This window comes from Lineus longissimus, chromosome 6 (genome assembly GCF_910592395.1).
Source record: "Lineus longissimus chromosome 6, tnLinLong1.2, whole genome shotgun sequence".
Classification (NCBI taxonomy): domain Eukaryota; kingdom Metazoa; phylum Nemertea; class Pilidiophora; order Heteronemertea; family Lineidae; genus Lineus; species Lineus longissimus.
Window position 1 is genome coordinate 19272375 of NC_088313.1, and position 24981 is coordinate 19297355.

Below are 24981 nucleotides of genomic sequence, written 5' to 3' on the forward strand. Positions count from 1 at the left end.
CTGGTGCACGTGCCCAATGATCATCTAAACCCAATAGTCTGTCCGGTCTGGTATTGTGTCAACATTCTAATATCAGCTTTAAATGCTTAGTAAAGTGTCTTGCCCAAGCGACTGATTGAAAAATTAGGTCAACGAACGAAGTGTATCCCAGCATGCAAAGTGCGTTCAGTCTCCGAGCAGATCATACCACCTCGCTGAAAGTCTGTACGGGACTTTGTACTGGTTCCATTACTGCGTGGAGGCTAAACTACCCATTCACGTTAAATCGCGATAAATCGATTTGAGTAGCGCGGATTTCGGACGTTTTACTTTCGATTTGGCGGCTTGGGGAGTAAGGAACGGCAGATTGGTAGGTTGCATATGTGTGACTAGGTATTCCTGTCTGTCATAACACCACTGAAGCGGTTAGCCGGTGTCTACGTTGTACATAATCGTAAAAACATAAAGTGACATAAAACCAAGAAGTGCATTGTGTGTGTGCATGCTATAGTATAGCGGTATACATTGTTGCACTTCAGCACTAGCTTGCACTTGCAGTGCATGTGTAAAACCTACTTGCTGTGCTTGGTCATATCCTACCCAGCTAGTTAGTTGGGAGTAAGTTAGCCGGCTAGTTGTGTATACAACAGTTTGCCTATATTTTAGTTCATCATCACGGGATGAGGACCAGCCAAGCCTGTTGCGCTGCCATCGTCTTGGGTTGAGGCTGCCACAGCCCAGGCCTCGAAGCGCGTATCTAACTGTACAGCATTATCAAGAGACAATAGCATCCCCTCTGGACTGACTTCATAGACAAGTTTGATGAAGACTGAATTGCTCGGACACAGCCTGGTCACCAGTCGACACATAGGCACAGAGATGCTTCCACTGGTGAACAGGTCTGTCGGAGCTAAATCAGTCTGAAGTTACTCATAAGAGTTCTTGAAATACTAATAATAATAGGCTTATGATTGATTTGATAGAGGTTGTTGCTCTTCCTATTGAGGAGTCAAGTCAGCGAGTCACATGAAGCCATCCAGATATCAAATACTCAACTCAAACCCAGTCACAAACACCTCTCTGGCATCAAGTCAGAGACTTCACCGGTCACTTTTAATCTGTTCCCAAAATATTTTTTCTGGTGGAAAGCCTGATTTTGTCATCTCTCTTTAAAGGACAGCATTTGTCAGTCCAAGGGGATGTCCTTAATGGCATGTTTCTACTGTAATTGTAATGCATATTTTTCCTTTGTGAACTTATTGAAAACAAGTTGATACATTTGATTGTCATGTCCTCAGTCTCACCCATCTTCGTGTAGGCTGTTTACATCGTCATGTAGTCCGTAAGGTACTTGCGCAAAATGTAAAAAACACTTGGGTTATAATGCAATGCCGATTCAGTCCTGTACTATTGCCGTGTTAAGAGTGACAAAATTCAAGCCCACGGTCGATTCAGGAAGTAAGAATGTGGATGATTTTGAAAAAAAATTGGTGTCGGCTTACAGTAGGAGGGATGATAAAAATATCTCCGATGTTGAGCACTTGTCACGGTTCTATTTTTGATTGAGTGGAGTATCACACACTTGTGACGATTTGGCTCATTAAGAGCCAAATGCATGACATTTATCTAAAAACGTTTTGTACATGTAGCACTAGTTATGATAGTGGTGTCATTTTACGAATGAGCCTGCTTCAGGATCAATACTAATGTCATGTCAAGTTTGTGCCGACTGCTTGTTTTATTCATTTGGTCGTATGATATAGTATTTCAATGTATGATCATCGCTTTATCGAGTCTAGATAGTGACACTATATATTTCCCCCATTCTTTCTATTTGCAGGTCATTTTGGTAGTCGTCTCCTAGATCATCATACTGGCCCACAGAGGAGGTACCCCTGGCCCTTCTCCTGGTCCCGGTCCTTGGCCACCCTATATGATGCCGGCCCCCAGGATGCCAAGCCCCCTCAACAGGGATCCAGGGATACCGTAAGTCTTCTGCTTTTTCCATTTTCTTCAGAAAGTCAAACTATGCGGTTTTTTCTCTCAGTCCCGCTTGTCTACTCCTTGGCACATCATATCAAGCTTTATGTCATATCAAAGAGAAGATACAGTATTGCAGTGTTTTCTGTACTATCCTGTCATCAAGACGCACTACGAAATATTATTTATATACCCTCTCTTCATTCACCATACAGTCTCCTGATAACTGCTAACTGTCTATGTAGAAATGTTCAGCATACTAATGGCCAGAAGGCCACGAGCCCTGTTCACTCCACGCTATACTGTATTGTGAGCCAAGACAAAGGACCCGCCCACCACAAGGGAGACAAATCGTTCCCAGTGCACTTCACTCGTTCAGCGCAATTGTTGTCGCTGAGAATCAAAACAAAAACGTGCCTTTGGCAGCTTACTGCCTTTCAATTCTCATCAAAACTTGTCAGAAACGGTTACCATGGTTATGAGCTGTGAGAAATGATTTTTTTCGAAATTGTGCAGATCTTGGAGTCATTTGCTCCTGGATGATTTAGCTTATTACCGGTATATAAAGACCAACTGTCTCATAGTTTTTGTTGGCTCTTATCTATGGCTGCTTCACTTTGTAAAAAGAGCTTTTGAAAGTAATCGATAATTTCCTTGATGTGTTTTTGATTTCTTAGAGGTGGTGTCTTGAATAGTCAGCTGGTTACATTTTGGTGGCTAAGCATCAAGCAGCAGTGTATGATCGGTTATACACTGCTGAACTAGCAACAGGGTCTTCCTTCTGAGGTCAGAGGATAGATCGCCCAGTTTTAACAATTGAAATGAATATCGCTGGACAGTTTTGTTTCTAAGTTGGATCAAAGGCCATCCCAATTAAAGCTAAGTGTAACACTTGCTTGAGGCCACAAGCAATGCCTTTCTGTCAGTTCATGATGTTATGAGTCCAACACTTGGACAACCTCAACATCAAAGGCAATCATGTGTTGTCCCTTTCTTGCCTTAAAAAAATCATCACCTGGGACATCACCACAATCGTCCAAACTGTTGACAAAACCAGCAACCTTATCTGGCTTATCTCAGTATCCTTGGTTACCATCAAGCTCTTGAGGTTACCATGGTAACTGAACAAAGTTGAGTGTCCTGCATGTTTAGACACAGTCCGGTAATGCGATTTTTGAAGTGATTTCGATGAAATTCAAATATGCCGACTGGATAGAGCGAGAAGTTGGTGTGGGACGTATCATTTCGTTACATGTCATCGGTGAGCAGGAGTGGGAACTTGTAATATCCGATTTCAGACCACTATTGCGCCTATCTCAGATCTCATTTTAAGGACATTCTTAGGATACCTTCGAACCAAGATCGTCATAAGAGAATACTGTTACTTCATTTGTAAGTAAACTTTATCATTCTGTGTACCCATACTATTTTTATCTAAACGCTCAGAGAGTTGCTTTATACTTGATACGAGGGTATCTACGGAGGGTTAGAATAGGTTTAGGGTTGCCTTATCTTATTGGAAGTAGACCTTTTCGTCTGTTACAGTTCACTTGTAGCCATTCGTCATCACTGCATGTTGGTCTTGGAGATGAAGTGTTCTACTTTTTGGCTCTATCTCTAAAAATAGGGAGCCCTGACTTTTTGTTCTGTAAAAACTTTACATGTAATGTAGTAATCTGATTCCAAGCCTCATGGTCAAGCTATACATTACATTGCTGTCAACCAAAAGATAAACAGCATTTGTTGGTGAAGATCAGCCTTGGTGCAAATAGCGCTGCTATAGGATTGTTCTTGTGTTCTAGTTTTCTACAGTTGGCTGAAAAAAGGTGAATCCAAGCTTGCTATTCAGTTGTAATCTCTGGTAATCGAATTTCAACCCCTGGATATCGCTACATGATCCAGTGTATACCTTGCGTTGCTATCCATTAATCCAAAAGATGAAAGAGAGTTTCTGTTGAGCGTTTCCATTTATGGTATTGACAGACCTCTCCATAGCTGTAATATACCATCTTCTTTGATACCCTATCAGTATGCTGGATACCGCCACACCACAAATCACAAATCGTTGGTGGTTAGTTTTGTTTACATTGGTTGTAACAGTTGATTTACGAGGTTGCTTGGTAACCTATGATTCAGAAAAAAGTGATGGTTAAAGTCAGGCGTGGTGTTAGTCAGTCGGTGTCATGGTCATGGTCATTATCTAAGCATCATGGTTGGACACTTGTCACAGCCGTCTCCCTAATGTCCTTTGGCATGTCACTTCAGTTTGATTGTCTCCTAGTTCTCATGAGATATGAACTAAAAACTTGAGGTTCCTCAATATTCTGTGGCGGGAAAGCCAAAGATCCCATACAAGGGGACTGTATAGTCTGAGGAAGAGGGAGGGGAGGGATCAATGTCGTTATCAATTTCTTCTTGGTTTCATACAACCAGTATAGATGGCTCTAGCAGTCTTTGCTCCGTCTTTTGTTTGGTTGATGTTATTGGACTCTTTCCACAACTTCTGTTTGTGGTTGCAAGATGTCTCTGGCATCTGTTTTTGTGTGTCAGGTTGCTGTGTCACCTGTAGCTTAGAATAAAAGTGAACAAAATATGAATTACTAGTCTTTTTGAATATTAAAGTTTTCACACACAGACAGAAACATAAAAAAAATCTGTTATTTTGCTTATGCATTGCATGATGCGAAAAAAGTGCCTTGAAATCTGAATTGAGCTCAGTTTTCAGGTATTAGGTTTTTTCTGTTAAGTATGGTGATCAAGTATCCATCATTGTCTGCTTATTGATGAGTGTTTTGCAGCGCAATTTGAATTCTGAGCTTTGGGTTTACATTGTAGGTTTCATATGTCATGTTCTATACCTTTGACTGTTTGACTGTGTCCTGGTTATTTTTTTATGGCACCCTTTGAAGTTTTTGAGGCGAATTTGCATGAATTCTTGTTGTTGCTGTTCATTTGCTATCAAATTTTTCACCGATCACTGGCTGTTTCTCCAGTTTCACTCCCATCGGGGCCCTCAGAGACACAGGTGATTGCCCTCTACAGATCTGAACTGTACCAGTCTATGGAACTTTATTAAATGGCATAAAGTAGAATATGACTGTAACCCTGTGTCAGCCTTGTTAAACGATCCCCTCAGAGGGTCTCCATGCATTTAGGTCAATTTACAGTAAAGTTGTACATGATGTTACGAGTAGGGGTCTTACAGTGAAAACTATTCACGCACTTGTACGAGAAGTATATTTTGCTCCAATCAAAACTCAGTTCCCAAAATGTGTATATAAGTCCCCTGAAGATGACCAATTTAACTCTTGCCTAAAGTCCCCCTTTAGTCCAGTAATGTTGACAGCAAGTTTTCATAACGACGCATAATGTTTGATGTGATGTGGTTTAACATACTTTCTGTCCAAACCTCCATTCATACGGTCTTCCATTTCTCTCCAGCCAGCAAGCCAGCTCCCACTCATGATTGGCACCTCATTCTACCTTCCAACCTTGGTTCATATGCCCCGCTATACCAATGCATGCGTCACTATCAAGACTGGGGCGGCAAGGGTTAACTCAGATATTGATCATATTAGGAGGGCTCTGATGGGTGGCCTCGCTCTGCCGTGATCGCATTCTCTATTGTTTTGAGTTCGAGTGTTGGAGAGTTGGTGAGAGCTTCTCTCACAATCTGGATTCATCGTGTGCAGCTCAACTATTGACTCTTTGCCATGTTTGTAGGGGAACATGGTTTTGTTAGGGAGTAACTTGAGGGGTGGGGGGGGAACTCCACACCGTTATCTGATATTTCAATTATCCAAACAATGAGAAAGGCCTATCAAATGGTTGATTGGTCTAGCTGAATTTGTCCTGAAATGCTCAATGGTATGTTTTTTTCCATTATACATATCAGGTGGTTGAACCTTGGGAAGGTACTTTTGCCAGCAATGCTTGAGGAGCCTTATGGGGAGGTCCTGTCCTACGATTCTAACTATTTTCTGTTCTGAGTTATGTTTTCTTTCATTGGGTTTAACTTCATGAGACCAATGAACCTGTGAGGTATTCACTGGGGGAGGGGATATTTAGTTCATTTTGGGCTGAATCCTGTTGGGGTCAATTGGATCAGTATTTCTCTGCAGGGAGTCTAGGCCTGAAAGCCTGTTGCAGTTTTCAGTGTAAAGAGACACATTTACTTGTCAACCCCTTTGGTGCCCTTCTGTCAGGTCTGTGTTTTCTCCTTCAACATTAAACTGCAAGTCTATTTTGTACTAAAATTGACCGAAATTGATGAGAAGCAATAGGATTCTGACATAATCACCATACTGGGCTGTGTTCCACCCCCTATCCCCGAGAATGGGACATTCCAGAGTTGGTCTTGTCCATGCATGTTTTATACAGTTACATCTATCGTTTCTATGACAACCATTCCAATCAATGATAATGCTGCAGTGGTTGAACAAAGGGGGTTAAGAGGCAGAAGTAATGTCTGCGTATTGTTTCAGCGCAGAGATGCAGAAACCCGGGAAGATTCACCAACTTGATAAACTAGATGACAAGATAGATGGGCTTTTGATTATGCAAACCATCCACAGCTAAATCACGTTAGTCCAATTTACTTGTGGGTTGGTGGTCTTTTACCATTTCTCGGCAGTACCAACCTAAACCGGACTAACATGCAGTAATTTTGATGACTGACGTGAATCTGACACGAAATACTTAATGATGGCATGGTTGTTTTTTTCTGTCATTATTTTTTTTCCCATTTTATGTCCAAATTAATGATGGAATTGACAATGTTGATTGAAAGGTGACTGGGCAGCCAAAAGCATGGTATAATAGTACCCTTTATAAATCTGTTCGTCCTTTACCTTAAAAACTATGCCCCAAGGCCCAAGCCTTATGCACATAATGGTAACCCACGTATTATTCAGACCTGTGCTATTTAATATACATATTAGTATTGCAATATGGAATGAATGAACTAGAACACATGAATATTTACATGCAAATCACCCATTGTGTGACAAGAGTCCTATGTGTATGATTCAAGACATGTGCAGGCCAGCCAATCAAATCCTCTGTCTATGTGTGTCGATGCTTATATTATTTTTAATGGGCCAGGCAGGGGGAGGCTGTGCGGTGACTTCACCAGCCTTGTGATCGGCTGGATCAGTCTATTCAAGCTGACTGTTCAAGCATGATGTGTAGGAGAGGAGAGGGAATCCCTCAGTTATTGAATATTCGTGCATTATAAACACTGCGGAACGATAACACGTTTTGGCTTGAAACTTTTGTTCATAGAAATATTGGAACTGAGATATTAACTGATATTCTGTTCCCGTTGTTTGGCGTGTTGCATTTTTGCCAAACTTCAGGCTATAAACCGTGAATTGTGAACATTGCAATTCTGTGCATATTTATAATATTTTAGGATTCTAAGTTATAAGTAGATAAGGAACTGAAACTGTTGATACACTACAGAACACCGGGGGCTTGATACTCCACCGCCATTCTATTGGCTGTCTTTTCTATCTTTGCGGATATCTCATAAAAATTCAGGATTCTCAACTCACTTCGCCCGGAGCTGGTGTCTATGCCACTCGACCCAAGGCAAGGGTTCTCACCCGATCTCTATCACCACCCTGGTAGGGTAGACCTCTACCCCGGCGGCCCCATACCCGGTGGCCCCATACCCGGCGAAATGGGGGTCAGGGAGGTGAATAACGTCATGATGGATGGACAGCCCGGTCCACCACCTCCAGGACCACCTATGATGAACAAAATGAACGTTGGTCCTGGCCCCGGCGTTGACCCATATTATTCACCCCAATTCCCTCCGTTTTACAGACGACACACTCCATACATGGGTCAGCCGGATTACCGAATGTACGAACTCAACAAACGATTACAACAGAGAACAGAGGTAAGACCGATTTCATTATCATAAAGTACATTTCATCTTAAGTTACAAGTATAATTGCCTCTTAAATTCAAATTATTAGATCAATTAACAGAACTGATATGATTAAGAAGAGATTTGATTCAAACAGTTATCGTCTTAATGCTTTGTAGTTCTCAGTTCAGGTGTAAATATTGTATTGTTGTATAATTGCTTTTATATTCAGGAGTTTTGAACATGTTATATCCATACCTTGAAGTTCTTTTACAATGCATTTGTAAATTGCACGAGATACTAATTGTGGTGGGTTACTGGTAATAAATGACATTAGTATAAACATTATATGGACTGCATCGTTTGTCCTGTGGATGACTTGTAGGTGGTAGACAAGGCAAAACACAACCATTGGCAATATTCCAATTCTTATACCAATCTCATGCATTTTGCATACCTGTATATGCATAGCCTACAGATCTGGTGCCAGCTGGTTGCCTTTACACACAGCTGAAGTCTGTATGTTCAGTGTACAGTCCTAACACATGTGCTCAGACTATGTTAAGCCCACACAATGGTCAGGTGGAATTCTATAAATAGTAGTCACGTGCCGTTCTACAGGGGGTACCCCAACTCTGGAATGCCCACAGTGCACTAGTCTTTACATCGCATAGATTTTATGCAATATCACAAGTACAAGTCAACTAAGTTATAACAAAGTGTTCCATTAATGTGACATTGTCGGCTGTAGTAAAGTGCAGTGTCGTGCCTGATCCCCAAATTAAGCCATCCACATTTCTCCATTATCCAAAACCTTGGCTCATCCACAATGTTCCGTGTCTCCGTTGTGGTTCATTGACCAGGAGACCCTTGCCCTCCCCTATCTGTCAATCATCGACTTTTTGTTATCGTCAACTTAGTTGCCATACCAACCTGGTATGTTTAAGAGTGCCCGTCCAAATAATTGGTAGTATTCATTTTCTTGTGATTTCTAACCCTTGAACATGTTGAAAGACTCTGTTATCTGGAAAAGTTCCAAATGAACGAAAAGATAATGTCATAATAGTAAAAAAAAGTGAGAAATTTGCTGACATTTGATCTCTCACTTTGTCACCTTTGGGACAAGACAAATCTTATTTGAACTTAAACTGTATTGAAAAAATCCAGTTCTGGGTGTGCTGGTGAAGTATGGTCACAAGAAAAATCAGTTCATAGGCATTTTCAAAACTGAGTAAAAACCTTGGCATGTGTCCGATATGGTCAAAACTGAATTCACTATCCCAACATCTTCTGTAATAACTATATGGGACAAATAATAATTGGAATAGCCCCATTATTTGAATTGGTCTCGGCCCTAGGTCATATATACCTTGTGGGAAAGTGTGTCAACTTGCTCTCCGAATCTAAACTTTGATGGGCCACATTATTCTCCAGCCTTTTCAATATCAAGAGCCATTAAGGGACATCTCACCACCAAGTCCGCACTCTCTGGGAAAAGGTTTAGTTGGTGAAAGAGGCTAGTTGGGAATGAAACCAAGAAATGTGACATGTCACACTGAAACCATGACATTTTCACAAGACTTTCAGTATCATTGATTTTTCCTTGGTTTCTCTGTTGGCAACCTTATGTTCTCCACGCTGAGACCTGTAGATGTCTTGATGGCCGTGGGACTTCCACACAGCATATGTCGGGGAACAATACCCGTACCCTATCGCCAACATCCCAATCAAAAATCAATATGTCAGAGTGTACATATGGACTGTACTGGTGGAATGGACGTTGGAGTTGGAAAGAGAGACTATCGTCCAGTACATGAGTAAGCCTGTATTCTGAGAATGATTCTAATCAAGGAATTTGGGCCTCTCTTTTGTATTTGCACTCAAAAATCAGTTCTGGACAAGTTGTTAGAAGGATTTGTTCAGTGCATCCATCTACATCAGAACAAGGATAGGTTCCTTGGAGTTTTGTTGATCACTCACTGAGTGATGTAAACAAGAAATTTTTATAGAAATCTATAAATTTTCTTTAAAATCTGACTTCATCGCACTGCATCTACGTCATACTGAGAAATGGTTAATATTGTTTCCTTGGAGACCAAAATGGCAAAGTTGAAGGAAAAAAAGATTGTCAACTGGTCTTAGCCGCGTATAATCAGTTGGCGATGAAGCCGTGGATTTCCCGTGCGCTATCCGACGCAGTATTGATCGGAGTCCTCCGCGGGAAACACAGGGATAGATCGACGAGGCTCCACAAGGGAGATCATCCGTTGTCATGATTCAATTATGCACTTCACGTTCTGTTAGGGCCAGCAGCTCCTGTTTGGTGCGTTGGCGCTGAATATGCAGAATTGAGTTATGTTGTGAAGATAGTTCTGGTGGCATAGGTTTGCCAGGCTATGTTGGAATTATTTTGCATAGAAATTACTCACTATGAGGTTGGAGCGAAATTCTGCATTTTCATCGTTTTGGCTGAACAGTTTTACTAGTGTGGAGTTTACTTTTGGCTGTCCACATAAACCAAGCGAAGTGAGTGTTCTCTACAAACCCACTCTAACAGGTTGTGCCATGCTGTGGAGAGAATTGCTGCATTCTTGACCCCCTCCCCATGTTTGACATAATTTCCCAAGTACAAGGTCTGTTTAACCCATTGGTAGTCTTTAAAAGAAATTTGACTGCGGTGGGGTCATTACAAGGCACCAAATTATTGGTCAATGATCGTTGTCCGACAAGAAAGTTCTAATGCACTTGGCTGATGAGATTGAGTGTCTCGGCCATCAAAAATACCCAGCTCACATTACTTTTATAAAGCCCCTTTAAGAGGTGCACTACTTGCCTCAAAACGTGCCGCTCAGCCCATCAGGTGCCTCAGTCTCAGATATTGATTTTCTCCGATGTGTGAGGAGCGAATGGGAACTGGGAGCTGACAGTACGGCGCTGGGTCAGCACATGTTCCTGAACTGTGGCATCGGTGAATCTATTGTGTATAGATTCGTTATTGATCTGGCGGCAAGCACAACTCCAACAAGATTCACCTTAACTTGACTTAAAACGCTGTAGACCAATGCACGAGATTGATATGAAATGTATGAGAAATTCTACTCAATGTAGGATGAAAAAGAATCAAGAATTTAGCGGGTAGGCTGCCGTGTTCTGCGCTGGCATCCTAATGTAATAAACTTCCTTGGCGGTTGACATTTGGCGTGGTGACATTTGGCACATTGGGGAGATGGCGGCACGACAGTCTTTTGTCTCCTCGAAGTGGTGAGGCAGTATGATGACAAAAAGTGAACTTGAAACTAAGATGTGATATGTCCATGTCATGGCAAATCACACTTCCAAAGAAAAGTCAAAAAGCAGATGATAAAAGTTTTCTGGGTGACATTGAAACTTCATTTTCAATGCAGAGATAGACTGTACTGACTTAGGGAGAGAGACCCTTGGGCAACCTGCCTTGGTAGAAGTTTTTAGTCCAGATCAGGTTGTTTACAACTGTACAACCATCTTATCCTGCCCTTGTACACTTCACTGTACCTGACCTAAAAACTTGCCCAAGGGCACAAGGAATGTAATAATGTGTGTCAGGTACCAAAGTTGAAGTCGTATAAGAGTGGAGTATGGAAGTCACGACGTAGGTAACATGAGTTCAACACCAATAATCACAAGATGATTTCATCCCTTGAAACCCCTTCAGCGATTATCTTCCTCAACTTGAAAAGGTTATTCTGTGGATGTCAAGGTCTTCTATGAATAAATCACAGGTTCCCCAGATGTAGTGCAGGTATTTCTCTTGAAGTCCTTACTCTGCCACTGTTCTTGGATTCTCGTACTTTAGGTGCACCTCCTGTTACATGGTATGCTTCAGATAATGAGATGTTTCACTTCAGAATATCACTGAATAGGTACAGAATGAATGTGTCCACCATATGAAATATGTTTTATTCCAACTGAAGCTGTAAAACAACTCTTTCTCTAGGGTGAATATACTGCTTGGAGCCTCTACTTGTTTGCTGTCTGCAGCGTGTGAGATTGTCCTCGGAGAAAAATCCTGGTCATAGAAAAGCTGCTACTATCCTTTGATGACAAAATAAATATTCTTTACTTTGCAGTTTCAAAGGTGGTGCTGATATATCAGGTCCTTTACCCTTAATAAAAGGGAAACAACAGAGCACCATCATGACTGATATCTATTAATCTTTACTTTGTCTTTTTATTGCCAGGCATTCAGCAGCCAAGCAGAAGATAAGGTAAATTTGAAATCATTATGGTACCACTATTATAGCCTCGTTTCAAATCATTCCAAAGACCAGACTTAATTTTTTTGTCTCGTGGTTTCTCTCTTCAGGAAAGTGATAACCTATGGTGGGATGCCTTTGCCACAGAATTTTTCGAAGACGACGCAGCGCTTACGTTATCATTTTGTTTAGAAGATGGACCAAAACGATACAGTAAGTGATAATTCCGACGTCTACAGTTCTGTTCATAAGTAACATGAGGTTTCAGCATGAAAACGATGAGTTGTTGTTCTGCTTGTACTGTGTCAGTATAAAATGTTAAGGTTAGTGGTAGTGTAGGGTTACAGTAGCTGGGACCACATTCTAAAAGATATGCCTCATTTTTTCGGTAGGTTCATGTTAAAAATTCTGTATCATGCCAGATTTTGGTCATCCATTAGTAAGTGTGGTGCAGTTTTGACCTCCTAATGAATACCAAGACGTTCAGGATTTCAGATCATCCCCGTGAAAAAATAAAAGAATTCCCTACGGCATTTAAGGCTGGGCCGTTGTCATGGTTACTAACAGCGTCTAATGCACATCCATCCAAATTGCTGATACAGCGCAGATCACGATGTTTCACGGCGACGCGAGTGTATAATTAAAAGTGTTCCACCGCTCGAAATTATGTTAGCGACGAACGTAGGTGCTTTTCCCCGAGGCGCCGGTGAAATCTTAGGAAGATCCTTCCATAGAATTTACTTAACCTCTGAGATTACTGGGCTCGCTACTTTCACAATCGATAAGTACCAGAATGCTGTGCTTATTGTTTTCTCCAGAAAGTGGGGTGTGTTATAATGGAAATGTCACCCGTGTTCTGCAGGAATGATACCTTGCGGAGCCTGAAAAAGCTTTTAATCTTTCACCTCTTCTAGGAGCCTAATGGATTTTTGGATGTTTTCGTTGATTCCTCGGAACAATTCTGAGAAATATTTGTGAAGAAACAAAAACATACAACTTATTGGCAGAAGATTCTAGATAAAAATGAAAAGACTATCTCATTAATTGCTTTGTACAATGATGAAAAATGTGATGAAACTCACAGGTGTCACAATCCAAGTCTTTCCCCCTGTTTCGGTTGAGAGATATCATTCTAAAGTACCTCTTTTGTTTCATTTCAGCAATTGGCAGGACGTTAATACCTCGGTACTTTAGGAGTATATTTGAAGGGGGTGTAACAGATCTCTATTTTATATTGAAACATCCCAAAGAATCATTCCATAATACCACAATAACGCTTGACTGCGACCAGGCCATGATGGTTACACATCACGGGAAACCAATGTTTACAAAAGTAAGTACAGTAGAACCTCTCTATTAAGGACACCCACGGGACTGACAAATGCTGTCCTTAATAGAGAGGTGTCCTGATTAGAGAGGTCAAATTGAATGGAAAGTACCAATTTGGGACCAAAACTAGTGTCCTTAATAGAGAGGTTGTCCCTAATAGAGCTAGAAGAGGTTCTACTGTACAGTGGAACCTCCCTTAGCGGACACCTCTCTATTGAGGACTATACCCTCTCTAATAAGGTTAAGAATCATCTGCCATTACTAATGTGACAGTGATACGTCTGTGTCCTCGGGTGCATAGAAGTATATTCTGGGAACTAGTTATGTACACTTCATGATGTAGGCCTACTGCTGACACATGAAATTTCGATCAGTTGAGTCGGATTGGTTCGCTCTCTTCATGATAATAGTCCAGACACCCGAAACAATGTAAATGTCTGTGTTGTTTTTTTCAGGTGGTCACAGAAGGTAGATTAATATTAGAATTCACATTTGATGATCTGATGAGAATACGATCTTGGCATTTCGCCACGCGGCAACATCGAGAGTTAATACCTAGGAGTGTCATAGCAATGCAGGTTAGTACGGGTGGAAATCATCGTGCTTTGCCTCGGGAGATTGGCAAAGACTCAACCCACTCCCAATTACACAGGGCTATTTTGGGTTTTGCTCTTGTAGTTGTGTGGCATCCTTCATTGGCTGGGACCAGTCCCTTTTTGGATGGATGCCGGTCTTAGAAGATGTTCTTCACAGTCTAGGTCCGGTTTATTTTGAACATGGTTCTTGTCTGAAGCACCACCTGGCAGCCCTATTTGATCTCAAGGTCAGGCCAAGGTAAAAAGACGCACAATATGTCCACATGAATGTCAAAAGAACTGTTTTCTCAAGTTCTGTCGTTGTCTTTTCAGCAGGATCCAGCGATGGTGGAACAATTATCAAAAAATATAACACGGCAGGGACTCACAAATTATACGCTGAATTTCCTCAGAGTAAGTAAAAGGCAATGCATTAATAAGTATTTTTGCAGACATTGCATGGCCCATACATCAGTGTGAAACCAAAAGGCTCACCAGCTAGTTATTTGGTACAACCTTTGTTACTTTATAACTACGATACCACAAAAAGATGAAACCTAGGTTCTCAGTGTCACAACAGAATTGGCGTTTGTTAGTCTCTTAGGTTTGATTACTGGCATCATTTATTTGCATTTTGTCAGTTTCCATCTCGCAGTATCATTAATGTTGGTTATTTTTCAGGGAGGCTAAACTGTTTTACCTTTCAGGTTAAACTGCAAGAAGCACTTGATTCGTGGGGGAAGGTTGAATGAGTTATAATATCCTTCCAGGCTCTATGTTCACTCAGTCTTCGTTGAAAACCGTTTGAAATCTTAGTATTTCGGCCATTTTGATTGTCTTCAAAAACAAACATTGAGTGAGAATTTCTCTCTGCATTGAGGCCCTAGGTTCAAGGAAGTTTTCAATCCAATATCAGTTAAAGACAACACAAGGTAGGTTCACCACATTCTTACCCAAGGCATATACAAAACTCAACTCAGTTGAACCATTTTCCCTCTCTCTCTTTCAGCTGTGCGTTATTCTTGAACCAATGCAAGAATTAATGTCTCGTCACAAAGCCTATGGCCTTAACCCCCGCGACTGTCTCAAGACAACGCTCTTTCAGAAATGGCAACGTATGGTTGCACCACCAGGTAACGGTCAGCGGGCTAATGTGCGGCTACGAGGTTTGTTACAATATATCAGATATAGTCATGTAATGAGGTGGGCAACTTTACAGCAGTGTATCCCATCACCCCCTGCATTGGAAACCTAGCTTTCACCGAAACGTCTCCTTTTAAGTTCACGAGTCTTGGAACTCGATTTTCGTACCGTTCAAATTCTTGTTGGTGTGTGTTTGCTGGATAGAAACATTTAGTCAAAATTATTTTGTAGTGCATTTTGATTTCTGCCGTCGTCTATTTCTCCGGACACTAACTTAGCCAAGATGATTGTTTAGACACTGATTATATACTTTCAGTTGTGTGCCTGAGGAAAACGCGCCAGTCAATGGCAAGCTTCGGCAGATGCAAAGTCTGCGCCTGTATGACATATTTGTATCAGTTTTATGACGGCCACATCACAAATTACGCTGTGTGGTGTGTAAAATTGATAAGAATACATGATACAGGAGCGATTCACTGATTTGCTGAAACTCACTTTTGGCATGACGAGGGGTCATCGTTGAAGGGATTCTGGCTCTATGTAACTGCTTCTTTGGCTCATCTGAACCATGAACAGCTGCCTTAGTGCACAAAGCCAGGAACCCTGACTATGCCCGAGTTTTCTTCTTGCATATTAACATTTTGAATCTTGCCTATGTTTCTGTTGGCAGCCTTATTTTGAGAGAAGGATGCTGAATTTGTTGTCTAACGTCTATGAAGCATTGTGTGTGAAGCTGTAATGCCTTGCAAACTAAAAATATCACAATATCAACACGAATCATATAAAAACCAATCAAATTGTCTGATACCATCAACATAAAGTCATTCTTTTGTCAGTAACCGAATGTGCTCTCATCAAATTCTTTACACCTGAAGTACAGCTGTGCCATCTGGTGATTCGTTGTACTATTGACATCTTTTGGTCATGTTCTTATGAAAAACTTGGCAGCAGTTGTTAACCAACTATCTAAAAGAAATTGTATAATCAGTTATTTTCCAATACTGTGAATTCTTTGAAATACTGAGTCAAGTCTTTTGAAATAACTTTCAAAATGGAATAACTTCCAATGTTATCATTGTACGTTATTATTTCCAAAACAAAAGCTTTGATATTGATGAGTTGGGACACTACGGTGAAGTCCTCCCCTGTCCTGTCGTCCGAATACACTCTTCCCTCAAACTTCCTCTGACCATCTGACCTCAGTCAATATGTTGTACAGTACTATACCGACTAGATGGAAATGCCTCATCTACCCCAACCTCCCACCCTATATACAGTCTCTGAATGGATACCTTTTCGCTCTTATATCCTCTTTGTATCACCATGTCAACCCAGCCTTATTTGTCAACAGGGGTAACATCCATGATATGAGTCATGATTTTTGGCATGGCTGCCGTGATCGAACCCTATCAAAATTTCTACTGGAGCACAAAGCATCCAGTGCTTTTACTGCTTTTAAAGTGAATTTTAATTTGCACAGTGGTTATGTCTAGATTGTAATACTGGGTACATCAAAAAACTCATCTAGCTTAAGGAATTGAGCTCTGAAACTTCCTTTGCATCTTTTCTTCACAAAACATTGATCTCAATCTTCAAAAGCCACCTTAGCTTCTCAGTGATCCTGTGTTTTCAATTCTTACTTCTCTGTTAGTCAACAACTCAATATCATCATCAGCTCCTTCAATTATTCAAAGCCTAAATAAATTTAATAATTGTTTTGATTAATTAGTTAATTTAATCAACAAATCAAAACCATCCGCTACACTACACCAACATTGAAATCTTCCTGTCTGCATCGTATGTACCTGTTCATTTCCAGATGAAGTCTTGCAGAGTGTTGAGAGTGTGTTGCAATATTCAGGGAATCTCTTATAGGATTATCACGTTTGAAACTTTCCAAGTTGTGAATTGCAGAATACTATTGGCTTGGAATTTATTCCAATCTGGAAACTTCCAGAAAAACTCAGTGCCGTAGGAGGACTGAGAGACTTCAGTGAAGAAGTACTGTGGAACGAATCTGCAAACATCACTTTTTGCCAAACTCTGTATGATAACATCTATGGCTAATTAAAAACCAGTTCAGTCGCCTCAAGTTGGCAATGTTTGGTTCTGATATTGCATCATCCTCCTTCACCTCTGCTGATGACTCTGGTTTAACCAGGTGAAACTGTGACTTGAACGTGGCCCGCCTTCCTCCCTCACAGTGCTTGTTGTTTACCCTTCTTAAAGTTGCCCCCCTGATTCAATGACGGGTTAGTTTGCTTTCTGTAGTGCTCTACTCTATAGAGGGTCCTATACTCTACAGAGAATGCTCTATACTCTATAGAGGAATGTTCTTGCTGTAAGTCTGGCTTTTTCAACCTCGGAGAATGTTTGAAACTAAATGGAAGAGTGAATTGGTTCATTTCGTATTGCTGCATGTCCTTCATATCAGGCACCAGACTTACAGCAAATGGGTGAAGACTTTCCTGCTTTTTTTCGTCGCACGTCTTGATCTAAAGAGCACAGTCATGACAGTGCTAGGTCTTGCTCAGTGCTGCCACCTTCACACAGTTTGATCACTTCGCCACATGATTTTGATAATGTATCTGATATAGACAAAATACCCTCGGCGTAGGCTTTGTGCTGCATAATTGTAAAGACATTCATAGTATCAAATAGTTGTCCTTCTGTTTTGATGTTTCTATGGAACTTACCCGGTAGATCTATATCTGTAGAGTAAATTGCAATGAACTTTAATATCATCACTCCTTCTGTGAAATCTGAAATGGGATTTCTGACAACAACAATTGTATTAGCTAGAGTATCATGTATATCTTGAGAATATCAGTTTGAAAAGTCAAGTTGACCATTTTATCATGTGCACTCTAACCTTTCTTTTAACTGCTTTCTATCTGTTTGGAGCTCCTCTTCAATTAGATTCTGTCACTTAACCTCATAACCAAAGTCTTTGTGATATCTTTCTTTTGTGCACCATTCATGAATTGTCATTGATTTGGACCGTCTCTTCTTTTACAGAGAGTCAACGTCAGCCAAGTAAAAGACGAAAGCGGAAGTCGTCAGCGAGCACAAACGCATCAGCAAACAGCATTGGGCGGGAAGGGACGGGAAAACAGAAGAGATCACCAGGGCCACAGTCGGGCACATTTAACCCGGTGCCGGGGGTAGGCTTCATATTTTATATTTCATGATTTATATGAACTTGCTGTACATCTGGGTATTAGAATTCTGCTCACTGTCTTTGATAGTCCAAGTGTCAAATTGTATTTTAATTGTCTTCAAGTATTCAATGCCAGAACACTTCTCAACGAGTGATTATTGATAATTGGTAACATTGTTTTTATAGGATGTAATGGTAGTCGGTGAGCCGACTTTAATGGGAGGTGAATTCGGGGATGAGGATGAGCGATTGATCACACGGCTGGAAAACACGCAGTATGAGCCGAACGGGGCTGAGGAAGGACAGGATTACACTAACTCACCTGCCGTGCAGAACAGTCCTTGGGGGCAGGAGAAAAAGCCACCGCCGGTCAACAACCAAGCAGAGGAGAAGTCGGAACAGTAAAACTATACCAACTTTGGAACAAGTCAGTTGTAGATAAAGATCATTGGGGGAGCCCAAAAGACATTTAGTGTGTACCATTTGAATGTATGTGTTGGTGGTTGAAATTGATTCCCAAGGTTATGGGCTGTGGACCTTCTGAGTGTGATCAGGGCAGAACATTAACGCAGTGTCTGTCTTTGATGGTGGTGTTAGTTAATCGCCACTTGTGGGCTAATATTGGGGTGATTTACTGAATAATTCTGGTACCATTTTGTGAAATTCCTGCAATTTTGAAATAAGGCACTTGAGAGATGATTGCCTTCGAGGGGGTGGGGTTATAGATTGACAGAGGTGTGGTGAGTTCGAGGCTGAATCAAGCTACAATTATTGCTTTGTATTGTTTTATTTATTGAGTTTTGAGGATGAATTGGAGTTGATAATTTATCATTTAATCATATAAGTGCCCTGCAGATTAGAGATTTTTATTGTAGCAATATTTGCCTGGATGAGGAGGACAATAAAACAATCGTGAACCTTCCAGTACTTACAGCTAAAAATATCTTGATTCATGTGCATGTAAATGATTTTGTATGTTTTGTTTTAATATCGATTGGCGCCCTTATTGTCTGGGGTGGGTTCATCCTATGGGTTCTCACCATTTGGCCAAATAGCTTTTTGACATTGATGATCAGTTCTATGAAGATGTATAATCTTCTGTCTAAATTGTCTGACATTGGCCAGAATAAGAAATCGTTCAATAAGGAATGCAGTTAATGAGGAGAGATGTGCAGTGCGTCATAGAGTCTCATTTGATTTTGGGGTCAGTCTGTGTACAATGCTCAGTTGAGAAGCTGAAAATTTAAGATTTTCTGTTGATGGATCCGAGTTTAGATTGGGACAAATAATTTCAAGATTTTAAACTTGGATGAGCCATGCTTGAATTCTTGTTTGTCTTGTTGGGACAGTGTCCCTTAAAACTAATGAAGAGGGTAAGTCAAAGTAAGAACTCTGTGCATGTATATAACTATATTATAAATAACTATCATAATAATGTATTGTAGACTGTGTAAGTTAAGATTTTGTGCTATGTAGATTTCACTGCATTTTTCCAGAAAAAAATGAACATAATTTTATATGAAAGTGTTTGAATATACCTGTACACGTTTCTACAGCTTAATATGATATAATTTTATTTGTTTCTTTGTGAATGTTAGTAATTATGTAAAGGATTCTTGAAGAGTTGTGTCTCGGTTTCATTCATCACACACCACCACATGTTCTGCCTGGTCAGCTAGACAATTTGGAAGGGAACTTAGGCAATGAGGTATCGAAATTAAACCACCCAAGCTACATTCTAATATTCCTGTACCATTTTCAATATGGTGTGTGGTGAATAAATCCTAGCTTTTGTCAATCAGATGTATTAAGGTAATATTTTGTTGAGGAGCTTGTCGTAGTTGTCACACTTGCAGTTTTGTGACAGACATTTCTACATATTAATAAATGGTTAAATATTGTAATCCGGCCCTTCTCGTCATTTCGTTCCCTGCAGTCTGGATGTTACCCACAGCACAGTGGGCTGTCGCAGTTTACTATCCATGTATCCAATGTTTCTGTGACTAGCCAATTCGTTCATGGCAGGTCTCATATTTAGAGAGATGGACAGCTAGACGAAATCAGGCAGAGGCCTAGTTCGTCCATCGTCTTGCCAATATGGTGAGAGCGATAAGAGACGGCCTGGCCTATCTACCGTGTTGCTATTTCAGCTAGAGAGACGAGACAGTCTCACCCAGACTAAATTCACCTAGAAGCTCAACAGTATTGCCAGTTGTGAGAGAGACAATAGGACATGGTAACTCTACCATGTTCCAACATGGTGAGACATCGACAATCACACCCAGGCCAAATAGGACCTGACAGCTCCACATTCGCCAGATGGTCACAACCAGACTAAATCAGCCATGTCTGCTCCACTGTCACATGTTAACATGATAAGATAGACGAAACGGCCAAAGCAAAACAAAATCGGGCCTGTCAGCTCCCAACACAGTGAGCAAGTCACAACCAGAGTGAATCGGACCTGGTTGCCCCAATGGCGACATTTTTTGGGCTCTGTGGTACTTGCTACTGGCCAGTTTCTTGTTGGGTGGCCAGGGGCAAGATTGGGACATTTCTTCAACTTGAGCATTGTCACGAGTGTTGCAGCGCAACCTAGGCCCGGTTTTTCAAAGCCCGGTTAGTTTAGTGACTGCTAAGTATCAGTGACTGTTACTAAACTTAGCGGTACCCTTGGGGTGCCGCTTAAACTTATCGGTACGCCATGGCAGAGGCCATATGTGGCTCCGCTAACTTAGCGGTGACATAGCGCAGCTAAGCCTAATGGCACAAATTTGGCGGCATGCTAAGATAACGGTGGTTTAGCGACCGCTAAGCCACCGTTAGCAGATAGCGGAGCTTTGAACAACCTCGCCCTGGTCGCAAACACCGATGTTATTTCGAGCGTAGATTGTGACCACCACCAATGAATTCAAGTATGCTATAGGCCTAAACAGTGGATATGTTCATGACCAACATCACAATAGCCCTACAGCGTATCGCGCGGACTATGCTCTTATCTTATTCACGGGGCAACCATTAGGTCCAAATATGCCTCCCAACACTGTCCATAATCATAAATAGAACTCAGCATTAATGTGACAGTGGGCCAGATAAATACCACGCCCAAGATCAAGCTGAAGCTTAGGGAGTAAGCAGCTGCCAGTGAGGCAAGATAAAGGTACACAAAGTCGCTAAGAGTCCTTGACGGAGTGCAGCCTCGACACATAAACAGCGGAGATGGTCATTAGATACTTTGAGAAGGACTTTGTGACGATGTGATTCAAAAGCAAACGAGGACTGACGACGAATTGGAGGGCTTCTTTCCAAAATTACAGTGTGGGCAGATTGATCAAATAAAGTATTTTTATGTAGATATTGATGTCTTTTTGGTTGCACGTTCTGCATGCGAGAAAGGACTTTGGGAGGATTCACCAGTCTTCTAACTGTGGTACCAAGTAGTACTCAAGTTGTGCTTAAAGAGTTGTCGTCAGGTAGATATTGGGTACTACCAGTCTCGTGAGATCAGATAACCAGCTGGCAGAAGTTGGTTGTCCCGGCAGTGTCCGTCCTAATTGTGAGATGATTACCAGTTGTCTTGTATCACCCATGTAGAACGCAAGTGTAATGTTTTCTTGTACAGCTAAAGGACCCTTTGAAGGTTGTGGCAATGTCTTCCCAACCTGACGAGATAACCAGCTGGCAGATGTTGGTTGTTACGTAGGCTGTCCTGTCATCTCCAAAGTTTATTAGTGACAACCTTGGTCCGGTGGTCGATATACTGGAGTCCGTGAGCGCTGATACTCTAGTGGCGCGGGCTACGGAAACGATCGAGAGGGTGGTTTGGGGTTCCGCCGATGGGGCTCGCATGCCTTGGTCGTATCCCCGAAACCTTTGAAGAACTGTAAATCTCGTGGCATATCGGATGACGGTAAAACTCGTGGCACCCGTCTCCGGCGACGTTGACAGTAAGGGAACTGTATCTCGTGGCATCCACGGTAATATATATATTTTAATTTTATACTATGACGGGTACGAAAAGAAGATGTGTGTCGAATGGATTACTCTGCCCATAGGAAAACAAACGGTAATGCAATATTACAAGATCACTTGCGCCTTGTCACTTGTGTTCATCAGTGAAAGTACCTGTGATAAAATGTACTGGAATTGAAGTCTGTATCACCAAACCTCACTGCAGGTGGATTGCACAAATCTTAAGACGAGCGTAAATGTAATTCTTGAACATGTGTAAAGAATTAAGAAACTTGGTTCAATGTATTTAGCCTCTTGTTTTCCTCTCCTGCCATGCCTGCAGACTGTAGTTCAGGCCATGTTGCGAAGCTGTAAAATTTGCTGCACCACCAGATTTTTGTCTCAGTCACAGCCTAAGGCACACTTCTGTCACAGCCTTGGCCAAATCGCCCATGCCCTGCTGTGAAATGACCATTCTGTCTCAGTCACAGCATTGGTCCAGGACGTGTATCAGACAAAGACACACTTCTAGTCACAACCTTGGACTGACTCGCTCCGTGATGCCTTGCTCTGACCTTTGGTGCACTACCTGACCATTCTGTCTCAGTCACAGTCTGGGACCAGGACGAGTATTGGACAAAGACAGACTTCTGTCACAACCTTGGACTGACTCGCTCCGTGATGCCTTGCTCTGACCTTTGGTGCACTACCTGACCATTCTGTCTCAGTCACAGTCTGGGACCAGGACGAGTATTGGACAAAGGCACACTTCTGTCACAATCTAGGACTGACTCGCTCCGTGATGCCTTGCTCTGACCTTTGGTGCACTACCTGACCATTCTGTCTCAGTCACAGTCTGGGACCAGGACGAGTATTGGACAAAGACAGACTTCTGTCACAACCTTGGACTGACTCGCTCCGTGATGCCTTGCTCTGACCTTTGGTGCACTACCTGACCATTCTGTCTCAGTCACAGTCTGGGACCAGGACGAGTATTGGACAAAGGCACACTTCTGTCACAATCTAGGACTGACTCGCTCCGTGATGCCTTGCTCTGACCTTTGGTGCACTACCTGACCATTCTGTCTCAGTCACAGTCTGGGACCAGGACGAGTATTGGACAAAGACACACTTCTGTCACAATCTAGGACTGACTCGCTCCGTAATGCCTTGCTCTGACCTTTGGTGCACTACCTGACCATTCTGTCTCAGTCACAGTCTGGGACCAGGACGAGTATTGGACAAAGACAGACTTCTGTCACAATCTAGGACTGACTCGCTCCGTGATGCCTAGCTCTGACCTTTGGTGCACTACCTGACCATTCTGTCTCAGTCACAGTCTGGGACCAGGACGAGTATTGGACAAAGACACACTTCTGTCACAATCTAGGACTGACTCGCTCCGTGATGCCTTGCTCTGACTTTTGGTGCACTACCTGACCATTCTGTCTCAGTCACAGTCTGGGACCAGGACGAGTATTGGACAAAGACACACTTCTATCACAATCTAGGACTGACTCGCTCCGTGATGCCTAGCTCTGACCTTTGGTGCACTACCTGACCATTCTGTCTCAGTCACAGTCTGGGACCAGGACGAGTATTGGACAAAGACAGACTTCTGTCACAATCTAGGACTGACTCGCTCCGTGATGCCTTGCTCTGACCTTTGGTGCACTACCTGACCATTCTGTCTCAGTCACAGTCTGGGACCAGGACGAGTATTGGACAAAGACACACTTCTATCACAATCTAGGACTGACTCGCTCCGTGATGCCTTGCTCTGACCTTTGGTGCACTACCTGACCATTCTGTCTCAGTCACAGTCTGGGACCAGGACGAGTATTGGACAAAGACAGACTTCTATCACAATCTAGGACTGACTCGCTCCGTGATGCCTAGCTCTGACCTTTGGTGCACTACCTGACCATTTTGTCTCAGTCACAGTCTGGGACCAGGACGAGTATTGGACAAAGACAGACTTCTATCACAATCTAGGACTGACTCGCTCCGTGATGCCTAGCTCTGACCTTTGGTGCACTACCTGACCATTCTGTCTCAGTCACAGTCTGGGACCAGGACGAGTATTGGACAAAGACAGACTTCTGTCACAACCTTGGACTGACTCGCTCCGTGATGCCTTGCTCTGACCTTTGGTGCACTACCTGACCATTCTGTCTCAGTCACAGTCTGGGACCAGGACGAGTATTGGACAAAGGGACACTTCTGTCACAATCTTGGACTGACTCGCTCCGTGATGCCTTGCTCTGACCTTTGGTGCACTACCTGACCATTCTGTCTCAGTCACAGTCTGGGACCAGGACGAGTATTGGACAAAGACAGACTTCTGTCACAATCTAGGACTGACTCGCTCCGTAATGCCTTGCTCTGACCTTTGGTGCACTACCTGACCATTCTGTCTCAGTCACAGTCTGGGACCAGGACGAGTATTGGACAAAGACAGACTTCTGTCACAATCTAGGACTGACTCGCTCCGTGATGCCTAGCTCTGACCTTTGGTGCACTACCTGACCATTCTGTCTCAGTCACAGTCTGGGACCAGGACGAGTATTGGACAAAGACAGACTTCTGTCACAATCTAGGACTGACTCGCTCCGTGATGCCTTGCTCTGACCTTTGGTGCACTACCTGACCATTCTGTCTCAGTCACAGTCTGGGACCAGGACGAGTATTGGACAAAGACACACTTCTATCACAATCTAGGACTGACTCGCTCCGTGATGCCTAGCTCTGACCTTT

The 24981-nt window shown here is 42.2% G+C and overlaps 1 protein-coding gene across 7 annotated transcripts; it reads left to right on the forward strand.

Annotated features, from left to right (window-relative positions):
• Positions 1 to 240: 240 nt before the first annotated feature.
• LOC135489840 (LIM domain-binding protein 2-like) lies at positions 241 to 20177 on the forward strand. Of its 7 annotated transcripts, XM_064775406.1 has the most exons (11): positions 241 to 349; positions 1820 to 1965; positions 7789 to 7864; positions 12052 to 12078; positions 12177 to 12279; positions 13227 to 13399; positions 13851 to 13973; positions 14304 to 14384; positions 14980 to 15136; positions 18132 to 18277; positions 18460 to 20177. In XM_064775406.1, the coding sequence occupies exons 2-11, from the start codon at positions 1913 to 1915 to the stop codon at positions 18676 to 18678; spliced, it is 1158 nt and encodes a 385-aa protein (XP_064631476.1). In that variant the 5' UTR covers positions 241 to 349; positions 1820 to 1912; the 3' UTR covers positions 18679 to 20177. The 7 variants fall into 7 exon arrangements, with proteins under 7 accessions (XP_064631476.1, XP_064631477.1, XP_064631478.1 ...); XM_064775407.1 differs by lacking the exon at positions 12052 to 12078; XM_064775408.1 differs by lacking the exon at positions 12052 to 12078 and having other exon boundaries at positions 14980 to 15103.
• The last annotated feature ends 4804 nt before the right edge of the window (positions 20178 to 24981 follow it).

Coding starts and splice junctions, on each gene's coding strand:
- LOC135489840 (XM_064775401.1), top strand. CDS start 7,535: ATGCCACTCGACCCAAGGCAAGGGTTCTCACCCGATCTCTATCACCAC. Junction 7,865..12,051: donor GATTACAACAGAGAACAGAG/GTAAGACCGATT, acceptor TTTTATTGCCAG/GCATTCAGCAGCCAAGCAGA. Junction 18,278..18,459: donor CATTTAACCCGGTGCCGGGG/GTAGGCTTCATA, acceptor TTGTTTTTATAG/GATGTAATGGTAGTCGGTGA.